The sequence below is a fragment of the Myotis lucifugus genome, unplaced genomic scaffold (assembly GCF_000147115.1).
Source record: "Myotis lucifugus unplaced genomic scaffold, Myoluc2.0 scaffold_5, whole genome shotgun sequence".
Taxonomy (NCBI): domain Eukaryota; kingdom Metazoa; phylum Chordata; class Mammalia; order Chiroptera; family Vespertilionidae; genus Myotis; species Myotis lucifugus.
This window is the reverse complement of record NW_005871053.1, coordinates 1,103,529-1,125,914: the sequence shown is the minus strand read 5'-3', so window position 1 is coordinate 1,125,914 and position 22,386 is coordinate 1,103,529. Positions and strand designations below refer to the sequence as shown.

Sequence of the window (22,386 nt, the reverse complement as noted above, 5' to 3'; positions counted from 1 at the left end):
TGGGGCCATGGTCGGTGCAGCACATGCCCCTGCTGGATTCTGGGGGTCAATATCCTACTGCCCGAGGCCCTTTGTCCTTTTATGCCAGGACATTGGAGTAGGAAGCTTGTAAACATGGGCTCCCAGGCCTGAGGAGAACATGGGACAAATTCAGAAAATGTGTAGATATCTGAATAATTAGCTTCAGAGTGTGTTAGTTTTCTCTTTTCACAAGAAAAAGGCAAAAAGTCATGAATTCCATGTTGAGCATTAGAGGATTTCAGGCCTTTCAGGGAAATCTGACTTGGTCTCCCTCACCTGGAGGAATGATACCCCAGAGACTGGGCACCTTGTTTCCGTCTCCCTCTCCCCCCAGAAGGGATGGTGGGTGGTGTAGCAGGTCTGGATTCTCTCCTGTTCTGAGCACTGCTGTTTGTTTTCTAGAACATCACTTTCCTGATCCCTGGTTTCTACCGTTGCATGGACCTTGTAAATGAGGGCTCCTTACCACTGCCAGACCTGGTCAGCCGCCTGGACATGGGAAACAGGAGTGAGCCTGGGGAAACGACCGTGGACCCCCTGCAGGGCTGGAGCACGGCTGAGGGTGAGCCTGGGGCCTCCTCCAAGGAGCCTGCCTGAACCTCCACTGGGGACAGGAGGGATCTGGGGCTTGGGTGTGTCAGGTGGAAGGGGGAGAGATCGGGGATTGTGTGTGTGGATTCTGTGTTCCTCTGTTTCTGATGGGCCTTCAGTGTTTCCTGGGGACAGGACATGTGTATGTCCCACTAATGTGTTAGCAGAGAAAGGACCAGAACTTCCCCACGTGCCTGTCATAAGTTCCCACAGGCCTGTATATAGGATGCCATAGCTAATTGACTGTCTTTTGTAAATAAGTCTATGTAGCTTTATGTAGTTTGAGGTCTGATGTAGCATATCAAGTTAACCTGATGTAAAACAGTCACTGTAGGATTTCTTTATCTTGTTAATTACTGCATTTTTTTAAAAAATCCTCACCCAAGGAGTGAGGATATTTTTTTGAGGATATATTCATTGATTTTATAGAGAGTGGAAGGGAGGAGGGAGGGGGAAAGGGAGAAAGAGGGGAGAGAGAGATAGAGAAAAAGATTGATGTGACAAAGACACATTGGTTGGTTGCCTTCTACACACACCCCGACTGGAGGGCGGGGATTGGATCTGCAACCCAGGTACGAGCCCTTGACCAGCAATCGAGCCCTTTAACCATTGAGAATGTTGGCCAGGGCAATCACTGTGCTTTTAATTTTTTTTCAATTCTCACCTGAGGACGTGCTTGTTGATTTTAGAGAGAGGGGAAGGGAGAGAGAGACGAACGATTGATGTGAGAAAGAAACATTGATTTGGCTTCCCATAGGTGCCCTGACTGGGGATCAAACCCACAATCTAGGTATATGCCCTGACCAAGAATTCAACCCACAAACTTTGAGTATACCGGACGATGCTCTAACCAACTGAGCCACACTGACCAACGCCCCTGTAATTTTATTTTAACATTTAAAAAAAATATATTTTTATTGATTTCAGAGAGTAAAGGAGAAGGGAGAGAGGGATAGAAACATCAATGATGAGAGAGAATCATTGATCAGCTGCCTCCTGCATACCCCACACTGGGGATTGAGTCCACAATCCAGGCACGTGCCCTGACTGGGAATAGAACTGTGACCTCCTGGTTCATAAGTCAATGCTCAACCACTGAGTCATGCTGGCTGGGCTAACTTAACATTTAAGATTACTCCCACACCTGCCCCGAGTCACACTCTATGACTTTGTTAGTGTCCAGTGAGGACTAAGAGCTCACAGCTCCTGCCCTGAGTGATTCCTACCGTGGAGCTCAGGGCGGTGGCAGCAGCTTTAGCTCTAGTTGAATGGGGAAGGAGTGGGGCACTCTGCAGCCTCCTGGGTGCTCACCTTCCCTTGACAAGGAGCAAGGAGTTGCACCCCACACACTCCCTGGCAGCCTTCTCACTGCCCTCAGTGGGCGGGCGGGCTGGGTGCAGTTCTGGAAGGCTAGCAGGAGTCAGGTCACAGGGCTGTGTGGTCATCTTAGGGATGGTGTCTTTTATATCGAGTCAGAGTGGAGCCCTTGGAGGGCTGTGGGCCGATGAGGGACCTGATCCAATTGCGGTGTTAGTGGGATCATGCTGGCCAAGTGCAGGGCCCAGGGCAATACAGCAGGGTGGGCAGAGGGTACTGGCCTGGACTGGGTGTCTGTGAGGTGGCTAGAGGTGACCGGATCCGGGACAGGCTTTGAACGTGGGGCAGATAGAGTTTAGTAGATCAGGTTATCTCCTGTTGCCTCATGCCCTTGAGTCACTGGGAAATGAGGAGCTTTGTCTCAGCAGGGTTGCTTGCAAATGGAAAACATTCTTTTCTGCTGTTGTTGCTAGATCCAGGGATTAATGTCATGCTCGCTGTTGACCACATGCTGCCCCCAGACAGGACCCCAAAGCCAGCGGGAAGCCAAGAAGTTGTCACAGGGACCCAGACCCAAGTGGACACTGGAGTCCGGCTCCCTTCTCCCCTCTCATCTCTGCCCACTCTGGGGTAAGTCCTCTGGAAGGTGCAGGTTACTTGGTGCTCCTAGCAGCCTCTGTGTGATTACCCGCATTTTACCTGGAAGGAAACCTTTAGGTAGGTTCCAGGTAACTGATATGAGCACAGTTTTCTCATTTTAAAAATTATATGAATCTGTTCTCTTTGTGTGCGTTAAGTAACAAAGTATTTTATTTAAAGAAAGTACGTATTAGGGAATTTGGTAAAATGAGAAACATAGAAATAAAAAATGCCCCTTTCAGTTACCACATCCTATTGTGCATAGCATTTTGGTGTGTTTCAACCAGTTTTATCCTTAAAAATCTGATGCGTAGCACACAGTAATGCGCCACACAAGGGTGTGCGTGTGCCTGGCCTTTCTGCTCTGCCCAGGACTCAGTGCCCTCAGTGCCCTAGGGCCTGGATGCAGGTCATAGGGCTGTCTTTGAACTTGACCTATGCATTCCCTATGTCTGATTTCTCTTGCTCATTGTTGTGTCTGGGAGATTTATCCACATTGTTGTGTTTTCCAGTCTTAAAATTATTTCAAAAATATGTAATATGTGAATGAATGTGCGCTTTTCGAAAGTACAGAAGAATAATGGTAAAAAGCAAATGTTCTGTGACTATCTCCCAATCTTTCTGAGAGGGAACCACTGTCAGCAGTTGTATTCTTCTAGTCCAGTGGTCGGCAAACTCATTAGTCAACAGAGCCAAATATCAAGAGTACAACAATAGAAATTTCTTTTGAGAGCCAAATATCAACAGTACAACGATTGAAATTTCTTTTGAGAGCCAAATTTTTTAAACTTAAAATATATAGATAGGTACATTGTTATTAACTTAATTAGGGTACTCCTAAGGCTTAGGAACAGCCACACTCAAGGGGCCAAAGAGCCGCATATGGCTCTCGAGCCGCAGTTTGCCGACCACTGTTCTAGACTATTTCCCTGTGCACTTAAATATAATATACTAAAGGCCCAGCGCATGAAATCGTGCATGGGTAGGGTCCCTAGGGCTAGCCTGTGATCAGGGCTCTCTTCCGCCTGCTAGCCAGTCCCCAGTGCCGACCCGCCACCACCCACTCTGGTTCCTTCCCCGTGGTTTTCCGTTTGCCAGATTGGAGCCTGCGGGCCAGCGGGGAGGGACCAAGAGGTCTTCCTTCCGCCTGCTTGCCAGTCCCCAGTCCCGCCCTGCCGCCAACCACCCTGGTTCCCTGGTGGTTCCCCTTTGGCCATCCAGCAGTCGGAGCCTGCAGGCTGGGGGGAGGGACCGAGAGGTGGTCAATGCACCTCATAATGACTGGTCGATTGATCGTTCTGGTCGCTGGCCTTTTATTATATAGGATTATACATGTGTGCTCATATAAAGCTGCCCTGTTCCTTTAATAGATCACTCTGGTGCATGTTGTGCTCCCTGTGCGCATGCACACATGCACACACTCATGTACACAAATAGGGTCACACTGTACATGTTGTCTTCCGTGTATACATGCACACATGCACACACTTGTGTGTGTCTTGAAGATTTTTCTCTGTGGTGCTACCTCAGAACCAGCTTTCTATGTAACACCAGAGTTCAGGTCGATGTTTTCTTGTTGATAAGTGTTCCAGCTGTTTCCTGTCCTTTGCTTAGGCTCCCTGGCTTCTTCTACCTTAACTGTGGTGTCCACTCTTGGTGTTTTTTGCTGGGTTTTTTTGACATTTTATTTTATTTTATTTATTTATTTATTTATTTTACAATTCTTTTTTTTTAAATTAAATCTTTATTGTTCAGATTATTACAGTTGTTCCTCTTTTTTCCCCCCATAGCTCCCCTCCACCTGGTTCCCACCCCACCCTCTGCCCTTACCGCCCCCCGCCCCCACTGTCCTCATCCATAGGTGTATGATTTTTGTCCAGTCTCTTCCCGCACCCCCCACACTCCTTTCCCCCCCGAGAATAGTCAGTCCACTCCCTTTCTATGCCCCTGATTCTATTATATTCACCAGTTTATTCTGTTCATCAGATTATTTATTCACTTGATTTTTAGATTCACTTGTTGATAGATGTGTATTTGTTGTTCATAATTTGTGTCTTTACCTTTTTCTTCTTCTTCCTCTTCTTAAAGGATACCTTTCAGCATTTCATATAATACTGGTTTGGTGGTGATGAACTCCTTACCTTTTCCTTATCTGTGAAGCTCTTTATCTGACCTTCAATTCTGAATGATAGCTTTGCTGGATAAAGTAATCTTGGTTGTAGGTTCTTGGCATTCATCACTTTGAATATTTCTTGCCACTCCCTTCTGGCCTGCATAGTTTCTGTTGAGAAATCAGCTGACAGTTGTATGGGTACTCCCTTGTAGGTAACTGACTTTTTTCTCTTGCTGCTTTTAAGATTCTCTCTTTGTCTTTTGCTCTTGGCATTTTAATTATGATATGTCTTGGTGTGGTCCTCTTTGGATTCCTTTTGTTTGGGGTTCTCTGCGCTTCCTGGACTTGTAAGTCTATTTCTTTCACCAGGTAGGGGAAGTTTTCTGTCATTATTTCTTCAAATAGGTTTTCAATATCTTGCTCTCTCTCATCTTCTGGTACCCCTATAATTCGGATGTTGGTACGCTTGAAGTTGTCCCAGAGGCTCCTTACACTATCTTCATATTTTTGGATTCTTTTTTCTTTTTGTTTTTCCAGTTGTGTGTTTTTTGCTTCTTCGTATTTCAAATCTTTGACTTGATTCTTGCGATCTTCTAGTCTGCTGTTGGAACTCTGTATAATATTCTTTATTTCAGTCAGTGTATGCTTAATTTCTAGTTGGTCCTTTTTCATAACCTCAAGACTCTCACTAGATTTCTTGAGGGTCTCACTAAGTTTATCGGCGGTTTCTAGAGAATTCTTGAAAAACCTTAAAAGTGTGGTTTTGAACTCTATATACAGTAGTTTGCTTTCCTCCATTTCTGTCATTTGTGACCTGTTTCTTTGTCTCCGCATTTTTTATCCTTCCCTATGTTGATAGAGTGGCTTTGTGTGCTAGGTGTCCTATAGGGCCCAGTGGCTCAGCCTCCCCAATTACCTGAGGTGGACACTCTTGGTGCACCCCTTTGTGGGCTTTGTGCACAGTCTTGTTGTAGTTAAGCCTTGATTGTTGTAGGTATCACTGGGAGGAATTGACCTCCAGGCCAATTGGCTGTGAGAATCAGCTGTGTCTGCAGTGGGAGAACTTCTGTGCTGGAGACACCCTTCTGGGGCAAGACTTGCTTCAGTGGGGCTTTGGTGCTCACTGAGTCTGCCCCCTGAGTGTGTCCCTTATGGATCTGAGGAGTTGTAATCTGGATGGTCCCACTCTGACCACTAGGTACACTGGCTCTTGGATCTCTAAGGAGGTGCTAATTTAGCCTCTGCCTGAGGCTACCCAGCAGGAGCTATGGAGAGATCTGCAGATTCCTCTTCTTTGTTTGGGGTTTGGAGATGCCTAGATGAGGCCCAGCTGTGAAGCAATGCAAGCTGCTGTGGGGCCTTGGACCTTCTTTTGGAAGTTCTGGGTTTCTCTGACCCAGCTGCAGTTTGTTAGGTAATTTTCAGATTGCAAAGGGCCAGGCCTTCCATATGCAAAAGCCTCTGGGCACAGCTTGGGTGGGGCGGGGTCTCTGGGGATCAACAGGGCGGAGCAAGTGACTATGGCTGCTCCTCAGTCCTACCCTAAGAGGCCCCGCTTCTCAGTGTCCCGGTAATCGCTGCAAGTACCTCTGAGAGAAAGCCGCCGTTGAGTTCTGACTGATGCCAGACAGTCCAGTTTCTCCTGTATGAGTCTGGTTCCCCAGAGGCTCGCCTGGAATTGGAGTTCAGAGTAGTCAGGAGCTTGAGACTCCCTCCCGATTGAAAAAGACAACTGTGTCCTCAGTTTCCAGCCCTTTCCACGTGTGCCGCATCCTCAGCTGCCAGCTCTTTCCATGTGCGCTGCGTCCTCAGTTGCCAGCCCTTTCCGTGTGCGCCTCCGTACCTCTGCACTTTACTTCCGCACCTCCTCTGAGTCTCAGTGTGCTTTTCTTTTTCCTTCTAGTTGTAGAATTTCCACTCGGCCAGCCTTCCTGTGGTTCTGGATGATGTCCGTTTTGTCTTTTAGTTGTATTTTTGAAGTGGTTGTGCGAGGCAGCAATTTCCGGTGTTTACCTATGCTGCCATCTTGGTTTCTCTCCACTCTTGGTGTTTTGAGCAGTTAACCACTCTCCTGTTTCATCCACAGACAAGGAGGGAGGCTCTGCCCCAGCAGGCTGTGTGCTACAGGACAGGGTCTGAGAGCGCTTGCTGCGGGCGTCTCAGATGGTGGCATGTTTCGCTCTGCCCTGAGCTTCTTAGGGCCCTGGACAGCTTGTTTTCTGGGATGTGATTATGCAGTGATTCCACTAGATGAGCCCATCCTATGTTTCAGTCAGTTGGTGAGGAAGCAGAGTGGACCCTTAGAGAGTGTAGACCAGATGCTGAGACCCTGAATGAGGCACTCAGAAGCTGGGGGAGGGAGGGTTGTCCTAGGTTCCCACGGCACCCATCACTGGAGGCCGTGTCATCCCCCTGTTTCTCATGGCTTGCAGACTTGGCTGTGGGGAAGCAGGCAGGGTAGGGAGGAGGATAGGGGCCTCCCCATACTTCCTCACTTCTCCATGACCAGAATTTAGTGACAAGGTGACACCTGGCTACTGGGGAGGTGCAGAGTCTGTGCAGAGCTTGGCCCTGGGACCACATCGGAGAGGTTGCCCACCCTGCTTAATAAGGAGAGTGAGACCCTCCTGCCTCAGCTGCTTTCCTGCAGATGGCCTGCAGCTCCTGAGACTGGCATAGGGCTGGTCTCTTGGCATCAATGGATGGATGGAGGTGTAGGTGTAGCTGTAGCAAGAGGGACAGATACTTATTGCTTGGCCTCTGCAGACCCTTTTCCCATCACTCAGGTCCCTGCAGCAACTCCCACTGTCCCTCCAAACTGCTCGCTGTTCCCTCGTCCTGGAGTGGAACCCATCCTGGAGTGGGGTCCTTTGTCTCCTGTGCCTCTCTGTGAACCTCTGGTACATCTACCACATCGCTGGCACGTCTGCCTAAGGAGGCCGGGCATGGCCACCTCCAGTGGTTTTGGTGCCAGTGTCTGCCTGGGGCTGACATCGGTCAGACCACCTGGAAGGGTCTTGACCCAGATCTCCCCACAGTTGCTCTAGCTCAGTGCTCGGCAAACTGTGGCTCGCAAGCCACATGCGGCTCTTTGGCCCCTTGAGTGTGGCCACGAAGTTTCAATCGCACTGTACGTGTTATTTTGTGGAAGAGCCACACTCAAGGGGCCGCAGTTTGCTGACCACTACTCTAGCTGCATGGTGGTAGCCTCTTCCTCAGTGGCCACCCCATGCTGAACATGCTTATGGGGTGGCCACTCAAATCCCTTCTCCCTTTGCTCCCGCCTTCTGTGAGGCTGCTATATACTGCTGACAAGCCTTCAGCACATAGTCCTGGTGCTCTGTGGCTTTGATTAATTAATCATTGCTAAACGTGCATTTATCTGGAAAATATGTGTGTGAGTGCTTTACTTTTTAACTTGGTTACAAAATTTAATCTTTTTTCTGTCATAAGTTTATGTTGTTAAATGCTTTGTACTTTTCTCTAATAGAGGGGCAGTTCACATGATCTCTGTTTTTGACTCTTTTGTGGCTCCTAAGTAACTGTGTTATCTGTATTGTAACCCCAGGGGGGACAGCATCCCAGGAGGAAGCCCACCAGCCCAGGAACAGTCATTGCCTGAGGACCAGTGGAACATTCCAGAAGGAAGCCCACCAGCACAGGAACAGTCATTGCTTGAGGACCAGTGGAACATTCCAGAAAGAAGCCCACCAGCCCAAGTATCGTCATCGCCTGAGGACCAGCAGGACATCCCAGAAGGAAGCCCACCAGCCCATCGCCAGTTGTCATCACCTGAGGACCAGCAGGACACTGTCTTGGAGAAGCAGGAACCTACAGGAACAGAGAGCCTCAGACAGGAGCTTTTGAGGGGAAGCAGGTCTGCCTCAGTGGACATAAGACCCTTTGCTTCCTGTGAAGATTCTGAAGCTCTGACCCCAGCTGAGGACAGGAGCTGGGGTGAAGTGTGTGGACTGTCCCAGGCAGCACAGCTGGAGTGCATGGGTTTGAGCACTGCCAACCATCAGGCTGATGCTGCGGGACAGCTAGCAGAGGTGGGCCTCCCAGTGCTGCACCCTGGGTATGGGGCTGAGTGGAGCACACCCCAGGGGAGCCCAGCTACAGCCGCCAGTCCCTCGGGGCCCTCGGGGACAGCGCGACTCTCATGTTCCATACCTTTGGAGGAGCAGTGGCTGGGAGCGCAGGATGACAGGGAGGAGCTGCAGACTTGCTTACTGAAGGAGCAGCTGTCCAAGTCGAGCTTTGGGAGACCTCAGGATATCTCCTCCATTGAGCTGGTCCCGGCGGAGCATACTGCCTTCTCCACCCCTGTGTCGCTGTGTGACCTGGGAGGCAGAGACCTGTACAGCGGCCACTCCGGCAGCTCCTCAGCCTACTATGCCCTAGCCACAGACCTCCCCGGTGTCTTGGACACAGTGGAGGCCCCAGAGGCTGATGGAAATTCCTTTTTATGGAACCTCAGGGAAGTGTTTTACAGCCGGTGGACAGACCGAACTTCTTCCAACTGTTCCTGTGCCTCATCTGAGCTCGTGGGGACAGCCTCCCCTTCACTGGCTGGCTCCGATGTGGATGTGAGCACTTTGCATGGGCACAGGGCAGAGGTTCTGGATGATAGGGAGCTGTTGTTGCTGACTGGCACCTATTTCAATCTTGGTGAAGGCCGGCAGTTCTGTGAGACCCATCTGGGCCTTAATCAGAGAGAACCATCTGACACCTCAGAATGTGAAGACGTGAGTGGCAGAGAGAGCCCTGGCTGTGTCCTTCCCAGGTTGGAATCCAGCCCCATGGACATGTGCCCGTTAGAGGAGCCCAGGTCAAGCATCCAGGTCACCTCCACGCCTGTGAGAGGGGATAGCTCGGCGACATCCGGGACCACTAGCCTGCAGCAGGAAATCCAGGAGGGCACCTACTTGGGGAGCTGCTGCCACAGAGACGGCTCACTGCTGAGTATGTCCTGGGGGGTTGTCCCTAGAGCGCAGCTGGGTGCAGGGCATCCTCATCCCAGGGTCTGATGGCTCTCCACCCTAGTAGTTCTGGCAGAAGTGATGTATTCAAGGACATGAAGTTACAACTTACTTCTTGCACACCAGGATTATAGCATGCGTTCCCAGGACAGGGAGACCAGGTCCCACTGGGGCTGCAGAGCAGGACGGGGTGATGTCCAGGGCCAGGCTGCTGTATCTCTGACTGGCTTCACTCTGGGAAGGTGTAGGGATCAGGCCCATTCACTAGCCTCTTTGGGGGTGATTGCTTTCCTTTCCTTTTCTTTTTTTTTTTTTTAATACCCAAGGATATTTTATTTCATTTTTATGTATTTATTTTATGTATTTATTTTAGAGAGAGAGGAAGGGAGAGAGGGATGGAGAGGGGGAGAGAAAGAGAAACATCAATGTGAGAGAGAAACATCACATTGCCTCCTGTACTCACCCCGACTGGGAATCAAACCCACAACCTTTTGGTGTACGGGGAGATGTGCCAACCAAGCCACCGGCCAGGGCTTACTTTCTTTTTAATTTTCCTAATTACTTAATAGGTCATATTATTTTAGCCAGTTGCTTATGGTTTTGTGTTGTTGATTCCTAAGGCTTTTTCCCTAAACTTTAAAAACTTATTTAAGTAATACATACGTTATTTTAAAAAACATTTGAAAATATAAACAAAAAGAAAATAAAATCATCTGTAAACACCCCTCCCCCCATAAAAACCTCTTTTTTGGGTATAGGACCTGGAGGCCGTGTAAAAGTGCAGGTGTGCACAAGCGCAGAGCATGTGTAGTTCAGTGTAACTCAGGGACCCACAGCCGGCACGTGTGTGTGCTTCTGCTGGGTCATTCACATGCCTCCACCGAGGCAGAGCCTCCCCGTTGAGGGCAGGTTTTCCAGGCTTTCCTGAGTTGGCAGGTGGTTGCTGGTATCCCTGAAGTGCCTCCCTGGCTCTGGCTGCTGCGGATGTGCCAAGCCGCTGGCTCCATACCAAGTGGAGGTGATGCTGCCGCTGTGCTCAGCCTGGTGCTCTGTGCCCCCCTGCCCTCCTGCCCTGGGTGTTCTGTATGGTTCTGTGCTGCTCAGGGTGTGTGCTTGTTTCATCATGATGCTGTCTTGGTGAAGTCAGCAGAGGGCTGTGCGTTTTCGCCTTCCCCCTCAGGTGTTCAGTTTGAGGTGAAGCGGGTGGAGCTCCAAGGCCCTGCTCCCCTGTTCTGCTGCTGGCTGGTGAAAAACCTCCTGCACGGCCAACAGGCCTCGGCCACTCATACCCAACTGCTGCTGGCCAGCCTGCCCAGCTCCACGCACTCCGCGTGTGAGCATCCTGGACCCAGCCCAGGGGAGGTGGGTATGTGCAGCTTGCTCTGCCTTGTAGTTGCCTGTCTGCATGGAAGTGTCTTCCTATCAGCATCGCTCTCTGTTTCTTCTGGGAAGGATGGGCGGAGGCTTTTTAACTCTGTCTTCTAATGTGCAGGATGGGGTGTGAACATGCTTCAATGTGGGTGCTAATTTGGCTCTCAGGCTGGGTTCCCAGGGGCACGGGAGGAATGGGCTGCACAGGGGTTGGGTGCTGCTGTCCATATAGCTGCAGGGAATGGGGGGTAATGCACCCATCTGCTGCCGCCTCCTTTCTGATGGTTGCATGTGGCCCCTCATACCTTCCTTCACCCACACAGATGCTCAGAAGCAGACCGTGGTTTGAGGAGCCACCCAAGGCAGGGGAGTTGGAGGGGCTGGCAGCCTGTGAGGGTGCATACTCTCACAAGTACAGTACGCTGAGCCCACTGGGCAGTGGGGCCTTTGGCTTCGTGTGGACTGCTCTGGACAGGGATCAGAATAAGGAGGTACTTGGGCCCTTGGGGGTAGGTGGGGCTGGACCACCTCGGGTGGTCCCATACCTCTAGTCCTCGTGTCTGCATGCCGGGACTTAGTGGGTAGTAGTCCTCTGTGTGCAGCGTGCGGCCAGCCCTGCTTGGGGTCTGGATGCTGGGAGGAGGTCTCTTCAAAGCAAACACACTCAGCCCTGGCTGTCCCTCTGGCTGCTTCAGACACCATGAATGGCATCCATGCTCCTTCGTGCATTAGGGCTACATCTTCTTGACTTCCACATTCAGACCTGCAGGGCTTCTTCCCTGGCTGGTGATCCTGGCCATTTCACATATTCTGCTGCTGGATGAGCCTCAGAGCCAGTCCTGTGGAGAGGTGACTGGTAGTTGCCAGTGCGCGTGTGATTTGGGGACGTGGTGACAGTGCTGCCTGTCCCTGCGAACAGTGTCTGGTGTCCCATGCCCAGTCTGCCAAGTCCTGGGAGTGCCATGCTTGCTGGAATTGATCAGAGCTGCATGCCTGGGATGATGCCTGGTCAGAAGTCTGCAACTGTCTTCCTGCTTCTGACAACTGTTCAGTGGGTCCCTAGATGAACGATCATTCCTCTGCGGTCATGACAATTGTCTCTCCTTTTCTGTTTGTGTCTCCTCAACTTTTCTTTTCTTCCCCTCCTGTAACTGGGGCAGGACCTACAGAGCCGGTGAAGTGACAGGTATGCCACGGGCCTCCTGCTGTTCCCCTGCCCTTCGCAGACACCCCTTTTATTTCTTGATGGATACCTTTTGTTTGAGGAGATTTTATTTTCAGTTCATTAAATTGTTTTTTGAGTGTTGAGTTTTATGAATTGTCTTTTCAGCATCTGTTGAGATGACCATGTCTGTGTTTACTTTACTATTACACTTTCAGGGGCTATCATTCATTGTACTCACACCACTTTTCATATATTGATCTTGTGTTCATCAACCTTGCTGAGCACATCTAGTCTCAGAATTGATGTCGATAATGGTTTTTGACTATTTTCTAGTTCTCAGGCATCTAGTTCCATTTTCTTGCCCAGGACATCCAGTTCTCAGTTGAGAAATCAGGGTGAGACGGGGTGTTCTGGGGAGCGTCGGCTCCGAGGTCTCCAAGGCCTCCCTTTCCGGTGAGGTTGTGGCTCCTCAGCCCCTGGGCTCTGCGCTGTCCCATCCACCCACTGTATATGTCCTCATGCCGCAAGGGCACATTATCATGTTCTTCTTTCATGTCCCTGGGGGCCAGGGGATTAATGTGGGGGCCCTGCCTGCTGCTGTTGAGCAAGTGTGAGTACCAGGTCCCATGGGGCAGCTTCTCCCTTCTGCTTTCCTCATAGGTGGTGGTGAAGTTTATTAAGAAGGAGAAGGTTCTGGAGGATTGTTGGATCGAGGATCCCACACTTGGAAAAGTTACGTTGGAGATATCGATCCTGTCCAGGGTGGAGCACGCCAACATCATAAAGGTGGATAGTGGTTCTCTTTGAGAGATGCCCTGATAGGACTCACAGGAGCATCCTAAACATGCCTGAGGCATCTGGGCAGTGCCGGACCCACATTGTCTCTTCCTAGATCCTGGACATATTCGAGAACCAGAGCTTCTTTCAGCTGGTGATGGAGAAGCATGGCTCTGGCCTGGACCTCTTTGCGTTCATCGACCACCACCCCAGCCTGGATGAGCCGTTGGCCAGTTACATCTTCCGACAGGTGACTCGGCCCGAAGCTGTGTAGGGAGGGTGGCCTGGGGCGCTTTGTCCTAGAGGCTGCACTCAGTTCTCTCTGAGTTACGTGTAGCCTTCAGTTTTTGAGAAGAGAATTTTGTGGTTGAAGTAGAGAAAGTGAGGTTGGGAAGGAAGGATGAGGCCAGATACCTGGAATGATTGGGGAATGATTGAAGTAGGGTTAATGATTGAAGTTTATTTACATACATAGATTATCCACACCAACCTCAAAGTGAGCCAACAGAGCTGTCAGACTGAGCTCTTCGACCTGCAGGTTTGATCTGGGTTTTTGCCTACAACCAGGAAACCACTGCTAACTTGTGCAGCAGCAGTCATTCTAGTGCCTCCACCATGAGGCTGTTTGGGTTAAATGAGACAGCACCTATCTCTAAGGCATACGTGCAGCACGGCGGCCTGGAGGGGCGTGTGGACAGGCGTGCAGCAGGGAGTCCTGAGGGCGGTGTGCTGCAGGATGTCCTGGACAGGGCAGGGATGTGAATAAGGCAGATTTGCTCTTAGACTAACAGTCACTTGGAGGTGACTCAATCTCTAAAGACAACTTCCCTGAATTGACATTGCTTCCTCAAAGCTATAAACTCCCAGAGGTTACTGGATTTCTGAAATTAAGTTTCTGAGGCACCTACTTGTAGTTTCAGGCACCGTGGCTCTGTGCAAGGAATGTTACCTCTCTCCCTCTTCCTTGTTGGAAGATCATATACTCGTCTGCTTTACCTCATGGCAAAGACTTGTTTCTGAAATCTTCATGGTAAAAAGAGTGTCTGTCTGAGGTAACAGTAGTTAAAAGCTGCTGCCTGACTTAATTCTGGGGCTACTGATATAGGTGATTATAGTGTTTGATATTGTACAATTTTTAAAAAAATATATTTTATTGATTTTTTTATATAGAGGAGAGGAGAGGGATAGAGAGTTAGAAACATCAATGAGAGAGAAACATCGATCAGCTGCCTCCTGCACGTCCCCCACTGGGGATGTGCCCGCAACCAAGGTACATGCCCTCGACCGGAATCGAACCTGGGACCCTTCAGTCCGCAGGCCGACGCTCTATCCGCTGAGCCAAACCGGTTAGGGCGATATTGTACAATTTTTGCAGGAAGTATCTGTAGCCCATTAGTAAATCTATATACATAATATTATAGTAAACAGAGTCATTTTGTAGAACTATTATTATCATATGTAAATATGTATACATAATGCCTGTTATCAGTGTGCTGCCTGCTTGGCTGGGGAGTGGAGGGGTGGCGAGTGGGGCCTGTGACCAGCTCTCCTGGCATCTAGGGCATTGGGGACTAGCAGCAGGTCTGTTTTTTTGTCCAGAGTCAGGTTCTCTTGCCCCTTTGTAGTTATAAGCTTGATGAAACTTTCCTTGTTCAGATGAAATGTGGTCTGTTTCCTAACTGGGCCCTGATATGTGTGTATGAACATAAGTGTGTGTGCTCATGTATATGTATGCATGTGTGTGTACAAGCATGTTATAAAAACATGTTTCAGTATGTAAATATGCAGGTGTTTGCATACGTGTATATAAATACATTTATTTTATTATTTTTATTTATTTGTGGTTTTTAAAAAATATATTTCTTTTTTTCTTTTTTTAATATATTTTATTGATTTTTTACAGAGAGGAAGGGAGAGAGATAGAGAGTTAGAAACATCGATGAGAGAGAAACATCGATCAGCCGCCTCCTGCACATCTCCTACTGGGGATGTGCCCGCAACCCAGGTACATGCCCTTGACCGGAATCGAACCTGGGATCTTTCAGTCCGCAGGCCGACGCTCTATCCACTGAGCCAAACCGGTTTCGGCAAAAAATATATTTCTTTATTGATTTCAGAGAGGAAGGGAGAAGGAGAGAGAGATGGAAACATCAATGATGAGAGAGAATCATTGATCGGCTGCCTCCTGCACGCCCCCTACTGGGGATCAAGCCTGCAACCCAGGCATATGCCCTTGGCTGGAATCGAACCTGGGACCCCTCAGTCCGCAGGCTGACACTCTATCCACTGAGCCAAGTCAGCTAGGGCTTATTATTATTTTTTAAATATATTTTATTGATTTTTTACAGAGAAGAAGGGAGAGGGATAGAGAGTTAGAAACATTGATGAGAGAGAAACATCGATCAGCTGCCTCCTGCACACTCCCTACTGGGGATGTGCCCGCAACCAAGGTACAGGCCCTTGACCGGAATCGAACCTGGGACCCTTGAGTCCCCAGGCCGACGCTCTATCCACTGACCCAAACCGGTTAAGGCTAAATACATTTATTGATTGTCAGTTAACCTATCATTAGCCATTGCTTCTGGTTCATAGATACTCATTTGTAAATATACATCTATGAAATCACTATGCTGATGGTACAACTGGTGTCCAATTTATGAATGCAGCCAGAAAGTACCAATCTACTTCAGCTTAACGGAACAGCTACCTTTGTTGGTGTCTGTCACCAAATAGGCAGTGTGGGCCATCCCAGGACCAGGGGACAGCGGTGTATTATAGTAACTTTAGCCTTTCGGAGTGCAGGCTAACACCTTGGGCTCATGGAAATGGAGCCGATTCCAATGGAATTACTCTGAGTCCCCGTGGCTGAGAGTCCTGCATGCGTTGCAGCCAGTGTGGCTGCTGCTGCTTTTTGAGAAGCTGCAGAGCCCTGAAATAATAGTTTGGGAATGTGCTCCTAAACTGCTGTGTGAACTCTGCTGAACCCAACGGCCGGACTTGGGCTTTCTCTGGGGCCACTTCCCATTAGTGTCCACACCACACTCATTAAAATGCTGCCACATGTCTCTGTAGCTTCTGCTTGTGGTCTGTGTCTTTCCTCCTGAGAAGGTCATGGCGTGGGTCGGTGTGTGAGAGGATGTCTGCTGGGAAGTTTTTGTCAGTAGCACAGAGATAGAGAGGACGTAAGAATCATGCATTTGTGTGGGAGGAAAGTGGGCAGCGGAAGGTATAGTATCAGTGATGTAGGTGAGGAGCCCTGTGGTCTGTGGCTCGGCCTGCTACCTGTGGCCATGATGCTGTCGTGTACTTAAAAACGTGAGAAGAGGGTAGATCTTATGTTGTGTCCATGTCACAAATAATAGCAGTGGTACAGTTTTTAAAGTCATGTGTTCTCGTTTGCTGCTTGTCGCGGAGACGTGTGCCAGCCGTGGTGAGCACACTGCCTGGAAGCGCTCTGCCTCCGTGTTGGTCGGGTTGTGTCTGTAGCATCCAGTGGTCTTTCCTGTCACTGTTTCATCATGAGTTAGAGAATGTCTATTTTTCTTTGTTGTTGTTTTCTGTTTTGCTTGTCAGTCCTTATTTTAAATGCATGTTTTGAGTGAACTACTTTGTACAAAGTCCTATGGCCTCTTGGTTTCAGCTGGTGTCGGCAGTGGGGTATCTCCGCTCGAAGAGCATCCTTCACCGGGACATCAAGGATGAGAACATCGTCATTGCCGAGGACTTCACCATTAAGCTCATAGACTTCGGCTCCGCTGCCTACTTGGAAAGGGGCAAACTGTTCTACACCTTCTGTGGGACAATCGAGTACTGTGCGCCCGAAGTTCTCATGGGGAATCCGTACGTATTGCACCACTTGGCCTCGTCATCTGTGAATTTTAGGCAGGGAAAATGTGTGAGGAGGGATAAAGGATGATATTTGGAAAGTGGGCAAACAGGCAAAGGAAGGAAGATTGGTCAGGGGAGCTGGGCAATGAGTACAGGATTCTCTATATTAATTTCTCAACTTTTGTTTATTTGCAGTCTTATACAATTAAAAGTTAAAAAGATAAAGGAATCCCAAAAGATGGGACTCTCCAAATAAGCAAAGAGGAGTCTTGTTCAGTTGGGCTTATTTTGATGACAGGAATAATAATCTGTTCCCATAAAATATGTTGGGCTGGCCATTGATACAGCAGGGAATCAGTAACAGAGGCAGAGCTGAGGCAGCACTGTGCCAGACGGCACCTTGGCTGGAGGTGCTGTTGTGTCTCGCTGGGAGAAGCAGGTCCTGGGGATGCAGGCTGCACTGGTGTCTGTTCCGGAAGCCTAGGGGCTTTGGGGAAGCCTGGGCAGGGCCTGCTTTTGGGGACTCAGGAGAGGAGAGAACACTGATTATTGCTCAGGTGTTGCTGGGGCTGGAGTGCAAACAGTTCTCAGTATTGTCTGCTTCACACACACGAATTTCCATGTCATCCACATCTAATGAAGTGGACTTACTTTGGTCAGATCCAGATAGCAGGCACTTTCCTGCAGCACCTACACATCTGTCAGGTCTAGGGAGACTGTGTCTGGAGGTGCCTGTGACTAGGACAGATGTCAGTGTTGTGTGGGCCTCCCTGCAGTGCTGTGCTACACCCTCAGAGCCCACCTCTGGTCCTGTTCTGATGTGACAGGTGTGTGGGGACATTCAGCCAGACCTGGTCAGAGCTAGATTAGAATCCAGGTGGCCTGAGTCTGGAGCATTTGCTTATGGGCACTGCTGTCTCTGTGCCATGCCTCAGGCTCCCAGAAACTCCCAGCATTGGTGTGAGATGTGACCGGCACTCTGTCACAGTGTCTGCTCAGGTCACGTTTCATTTCAGAGTCAGGCAGAGAGGACTGCAGGATGCTCACGTGGAGTCTGCTGCCCTCCTGATCCACACGCCAGGCTGGCCCTGTGAGCAGAATGATCAGGCTTTTTGTCCACAGCAGAAGGGGGGGTGGGGTGGCTAAATAAACCATCTCCCTGTCACCTCTGTGCACATCTAGAGCCACAGACAGTGACATACTTACGGGGGATCATCCACGAAGAGCCTTTAAGATATAATTTGGTTACCCTGGCACCCCAGAGTGCCAGTGGCTGTTGTCCTGTGGTGCCCATCATGACATCAGTGTTGGAGGGGCCTTTGTGTCCACAGGACCGTGAATGTGCTGGTGGGTGGCTTGTCTGCCCCACTCTCACCCCATGCCTTCCTCCCACTTTCTCCCGGTGGCCCCACCCAGTATCATTTCTGCTCCTTCCTCCCCAGCTGGGCTGTAGGTGTCCTCAGAGCTCCGTCCTCCATCCTGGATGCTTCTCCCATCTCATGGGCCAAAAGACTTCTGAGCTCTGATTCTAGATCCTATCCTCAGGAGCTTTGCTTCCTCCCTCATCATTTTCATGTCTGTCCACTCAAGGGCTCAGCAAACTATGGTCCTGGGCCATATCTGGCCCACTAGTTGTTTTTATAAAGCTTCATTGGCACACAGCCACATGGATTGGCTTATTTATGTCTGTAGCTGCTGCTGTGCTGCCATGGCAGAAAGAAGGGGTAGTGACAGAAGCCGTGTGGCCTGCAGCCCAAATCTACTCTCTGCCATCTCTGAAGGGCACACTGCCCTGTTCTGGAACTGCCTGTGGTTCCCCATGGCCCTGCTGCCTTGCACGCTGCTGTGCCTTCTGTCCATCTCCACTGGGACATCCCCTACACCCCCAGGGGGATGCTATCTCTGATCCCTTGTGCCGTGTACATTGTCCCACCCACTGGTGGGCATTCTGTCTCCTGAATTAGTCTCTCAGCTGCCCAAGCACCATGGCTTTGTGTCTTCTCCCTCTCTTGGCAAGGAGCGGTACCTGACTGGAGCAGATGTGCCGGATATTGAGGATGTGGTCAGGAGCATGTCGAACCTCACTGGGCACCATCTTGGGTGACTGGGGGCTTGGGGCTCACACTCCTTGACTAAGCTGCTGTGTGCCATGAGTGCTGTCTTCTGTCAGTTACAAGGGTCCGGAGCTAGAGATGTGGTCCCTGGGAGTCACGCTGTACACGCTCATCTTTGAGGAGAACCCCTTCTGCGAGCTGGAGGAGACCCTGGAAGCTGCAATAAACCCCCCGTACTTGGTGTCGGAAGGTGAGCAGGGCTGCAGCCGGCATCCCTCCCTCCCTTCTGTCTTCCAGAGCCTTTGTCAGAGCTGCCTTATTTCCATTTCTCTCATACTTTGTTTTTTAATCATTATATGTTTTTATTGATTTTAGAGAGGAAGGGAGAGAGACAGATAGAAACATCAATAATGAGGAGAATTATCAATCAGCTGCCTCCCACATGCCCTCTACTGGGGATTGAGCCTGCAACCCGGGCATGTGTCCTGACTGGGAATCAAACCGTGACCACCTGGTTCATGGGTCGATGCTCAACCACTAAGCCACACCGGCTGGGCCATTCCTCTCATACTTTGATTTGAACAGAAGGATGGTTGGGATCTGACTTTAAAATATCACGATAATTCTATTAGTATGAGCTTCCCCTTTGGATTACAGGGGAATTAGACGTTATTCTGAGAGTTAGGCATTAATGCTTGTGGGTTTGGCCATCAGTGGGAAGCGGGGAAGATGGAGGGACTCAAGCCCCAGGAGCTCCCATGGAAGGAAGCCTTGGGGTGTCTGTCACACCTCGAGCGCCCCATGAGCTGGCAGTGTGAGCTTGATTTGCTTCTGAAGTGAGGACCAGCATGGGAGGCAGATATGAACTTGGTGGCTAGAAAGGACTTACTGAGTCTGCAGCTGGCCCACAGGATTCTGAAGTCCCTTCCAATCTTGACAGTTTGTGATTCCATAGTTGTCACTTACTGTTACGAGTATCAAGGTGACCAGTATCTTCATGCATGAAGTCTGTGCCTTGATTCTTTGCTTGGGTTAGAAGCCTGTGTCTCAGGTGGCTATGACACTCACACAGACAGGGGGCTCAAAAAGCAACCATTTGCTTCTCTGTCTTGAGGCTGGGAGTCCAAGGTCCAGGCACTGGCCTTTTCAGCTGCTGGTGAGAGCCTCTTCCTGTGTTACAGACAGCAGCCTGTTCTGTGTCCTCACGTGGTGAAGAGAGGGACAGAGTGAGCTTTCTGGCCTCTCTTACAAGGGCATCAATACCATCATGGGGCCTCACCTAATCACCCTGGTCACCTCCCAAAGGCCCCACCCCCTCTTACCACCACCATGGTGGCAGGGCTTCAGCATGCGCATTTGAAGGGTCACAATCAGCCCCAGTGACCCAGGAGAGGACTGTAGGGTGCTGCTGATCTCTGGATCCTAGGACTCCTGCAGCCCTTTCCTGTCACACCCTGTGTCATTCTGTGCTCTGCACAATCACAGCCCCTGAGAACAGACCATGGTTAGGGATTTCTGCACAGTGAGTGATGGAGGCAGGATCTCAAGCTCCCAGCTCTCATTTCAGAGGTGACAGATGGCTCTTGTAGCCTTTCTCAAAGCACAGCTGAAGGCCCCATGTGCTGAAAACCTGGAGTTGCTAGTTAAAAGTGAGGGTTCCAGGGCCACATGTCCAGTTGGAGGTGCTCCTGGGGGCAGGTAGGACGTGGTTTTGATGCCCTTCACTTGAGCCCATCCTGGACCACTGATGGTCTTCTGGCCCTATGCTTAGGGTGGGTTTTTATGTCCCCAGATCTCATGAACCTCATGTCTGGGCTGCTGCAGCCTGTCCCCGAGCGGCGCACCACCTTGGAGAAGCTGGTGACAGACCCTTGGGTTACCCAGCCCGTGAACCTTGCAGACTACACCTGGGAGGAAGTGTGTGGAATAAACAAGCCAGGTATGAGGTGTGACCTATGAACCAGAGAGGGTGAGGAGGTTCCCCAGGCTGCCTTCTGGGTCTGGGGAGGCGGGGTAGCTCCCACTCCATGCTGTCCTGTCCTGGATTTACACCTGTGGAGCAAATGGGGCTTGATTCTGAGGTCCCTGAGTGCTACCAGGGTTCAGAGCTTGGCTGTGGTCCTTGGAGGGTGGGGGAGTGCCCATGGACCCAGTGTTGACATGGCACCTACAGAGGAGTTTAGCTGGGGCTTTAAGAGGTGCAGTAGGTAATGGTCTGAGTGGGCTGAAGGGAATGATAAGATCACAGACAGTGAGTGCAGTACTCTGGAGCAGTGGTTCTCAACCTTCTGGCCCTTTAAATACAGTTCCTCATGCTGTGACCCAAACATAAAATTATTTACATTGCTACTTCATAACTGTAATGTTGCTACTGTTATCAATCGTAATGTAAATATCTGATATGCAGGATGGTCTTAGGCGACCCCTGTGAAAGGGTCGTTCGACCGCCAAAGGGGTCGCGACCCACAGGTTGAGAACCACTGCTCTGGAGGCTCCTGGCAGCACAGCCAAGCAGGATCAGCTGTATGGTCACTGCTCAGAGCAGGTGGCCCAGCTGGTGTTGATGGCTCTGGTGTAGAAGCCCCACAGCACCTCAGCAGTCCAGGAACTCTAGGGCTTCGCCAGTTGGGTTCTGAAGAGTCCTGATGTCTTTCAGTCCTGTCCAGAGAGAAGCAAAGTGTTTGAGAATCATGTGTTGTTAGCATGTGATACAATGTCTTCTTTCTTCAGAAAGTAGAGTCATGTCCACTGTGAGTCTGGAGGTGGAGAGCAGGAGCCCCAGTGAAGTGGCTCAGCATCCGGAGCTGGCGGCGCCCCCTAATAGTCCTCATCCATCCAGGAAAAGTAATTCTCAAGATTGAGCCCAATTCACCTAAAAACTCATGTGCATTTGATAAATGCTAGAACAAAAGCCAGTGGTGCTATATTACTTTAGGTTTATAAAATAGACACGGAGTTCATTTTTTTCATGGCCTTGGAAAAACATTGTAGAGTTCAGTACTATGAAAGGACTTTGAATCTGTGAACTTCTGAAAAGCATTTTCAAATTCTCTCTTACTTCTGTATATATTAATATGTTTTGTTTCCTCTGACTCAGTCTATGCTTATCTGATAGGTAGAATTTGTAGAACTGATGACCAGGGTATTTCATTAATTTATTTCCTTGAACATTTTCCAAATTAAAGCAATTTTGTTAGTAAAAATCACACTGACTTGGACTGTATGAATTCTTGTACAATGCAAGTGTGGGGAGCACTGGCAAGAGGTTCACCTTCAGACAGTTTGGGGGGGTCCCTTCCTGGGTGTGGGGCTCTTCAGCTTGCTTAGTCTAAGGAGACTGAGAGTGTGTTCTCAGACACTTCCCTTGTGTCCATGCACAGCTTGTTAGAGTTGGCCCACTGTCTGTCCAGGCTCTGAGGTACAGTGGGCTTTGCAGCAGGACTCTGCTGTTCGCCCACAACACTGCCCTACCCAGTACCCACAGACCTCCTGCAGCCAGAAGTCCAGGTTCCCCCTCTTCAGTGATGT

The 22,386-nt window shown here is 49.8% G+C and overlaps 1 protein-coding gene across 1 annotated transcript in view; it reads left to right on the top strand.

Annotated features, from left to right (window-relative positions):
* The window catches only part of PASK (PAS domain containing serine/threonine kinase), a 31,442-nt gene extending 9,550 nt beyond the window's left edge, over positions 1 to 21,892 (top strand). The window contains exons 8-18 of the mRNA XM_014467081.2: positions 424 to 583; positions 2,403 to 2,559; positions 8,250 to 9,646; positions 10,844 to 11,025; positions 11,358 to 11,525; positions 12,860 to 12,985; positions 13,092 to 13,226; positions 16,617 to 16,816; positions 18,975 to 19,108; positions 20,651 to 20,797; positions 21,589 to 21,892. Coding sequence (XP_014322567.1) covers positions 424 to 583; positions 2,403 to 2,559; positions 8,250 to 9,646; positions 10,844 to 11,025; positions 11,358 to 11,525; positions 12,860 to 12,985; positions 13,092 to 13,226; positions 16,617 to 16,816; positions 18,975 to 19,108; positions 20,651 to 20,797; positions 21,589 to 21,719 — 2,937 coding nt within the window. The 3' untranslated portion in view covers positions 21,720 to 21,892. The remainder of the gene's footprint in view (positions 1 to 423; positions 584 to 2,402; positions 2,560 to 8,249; positions 9,647 to 10,843; positions 11,026 to 11,357; positions 11,526 to 12,859; positions 12,986 to 13,091; positions 13,227 to 16,616; positions 16,817 to 18,974; positions 19,109 to 20,650; positions 20,798 to 21,588) is intronic.
* Positions 21,893 to 22,386: the final 494 nt, after the last annotated feature.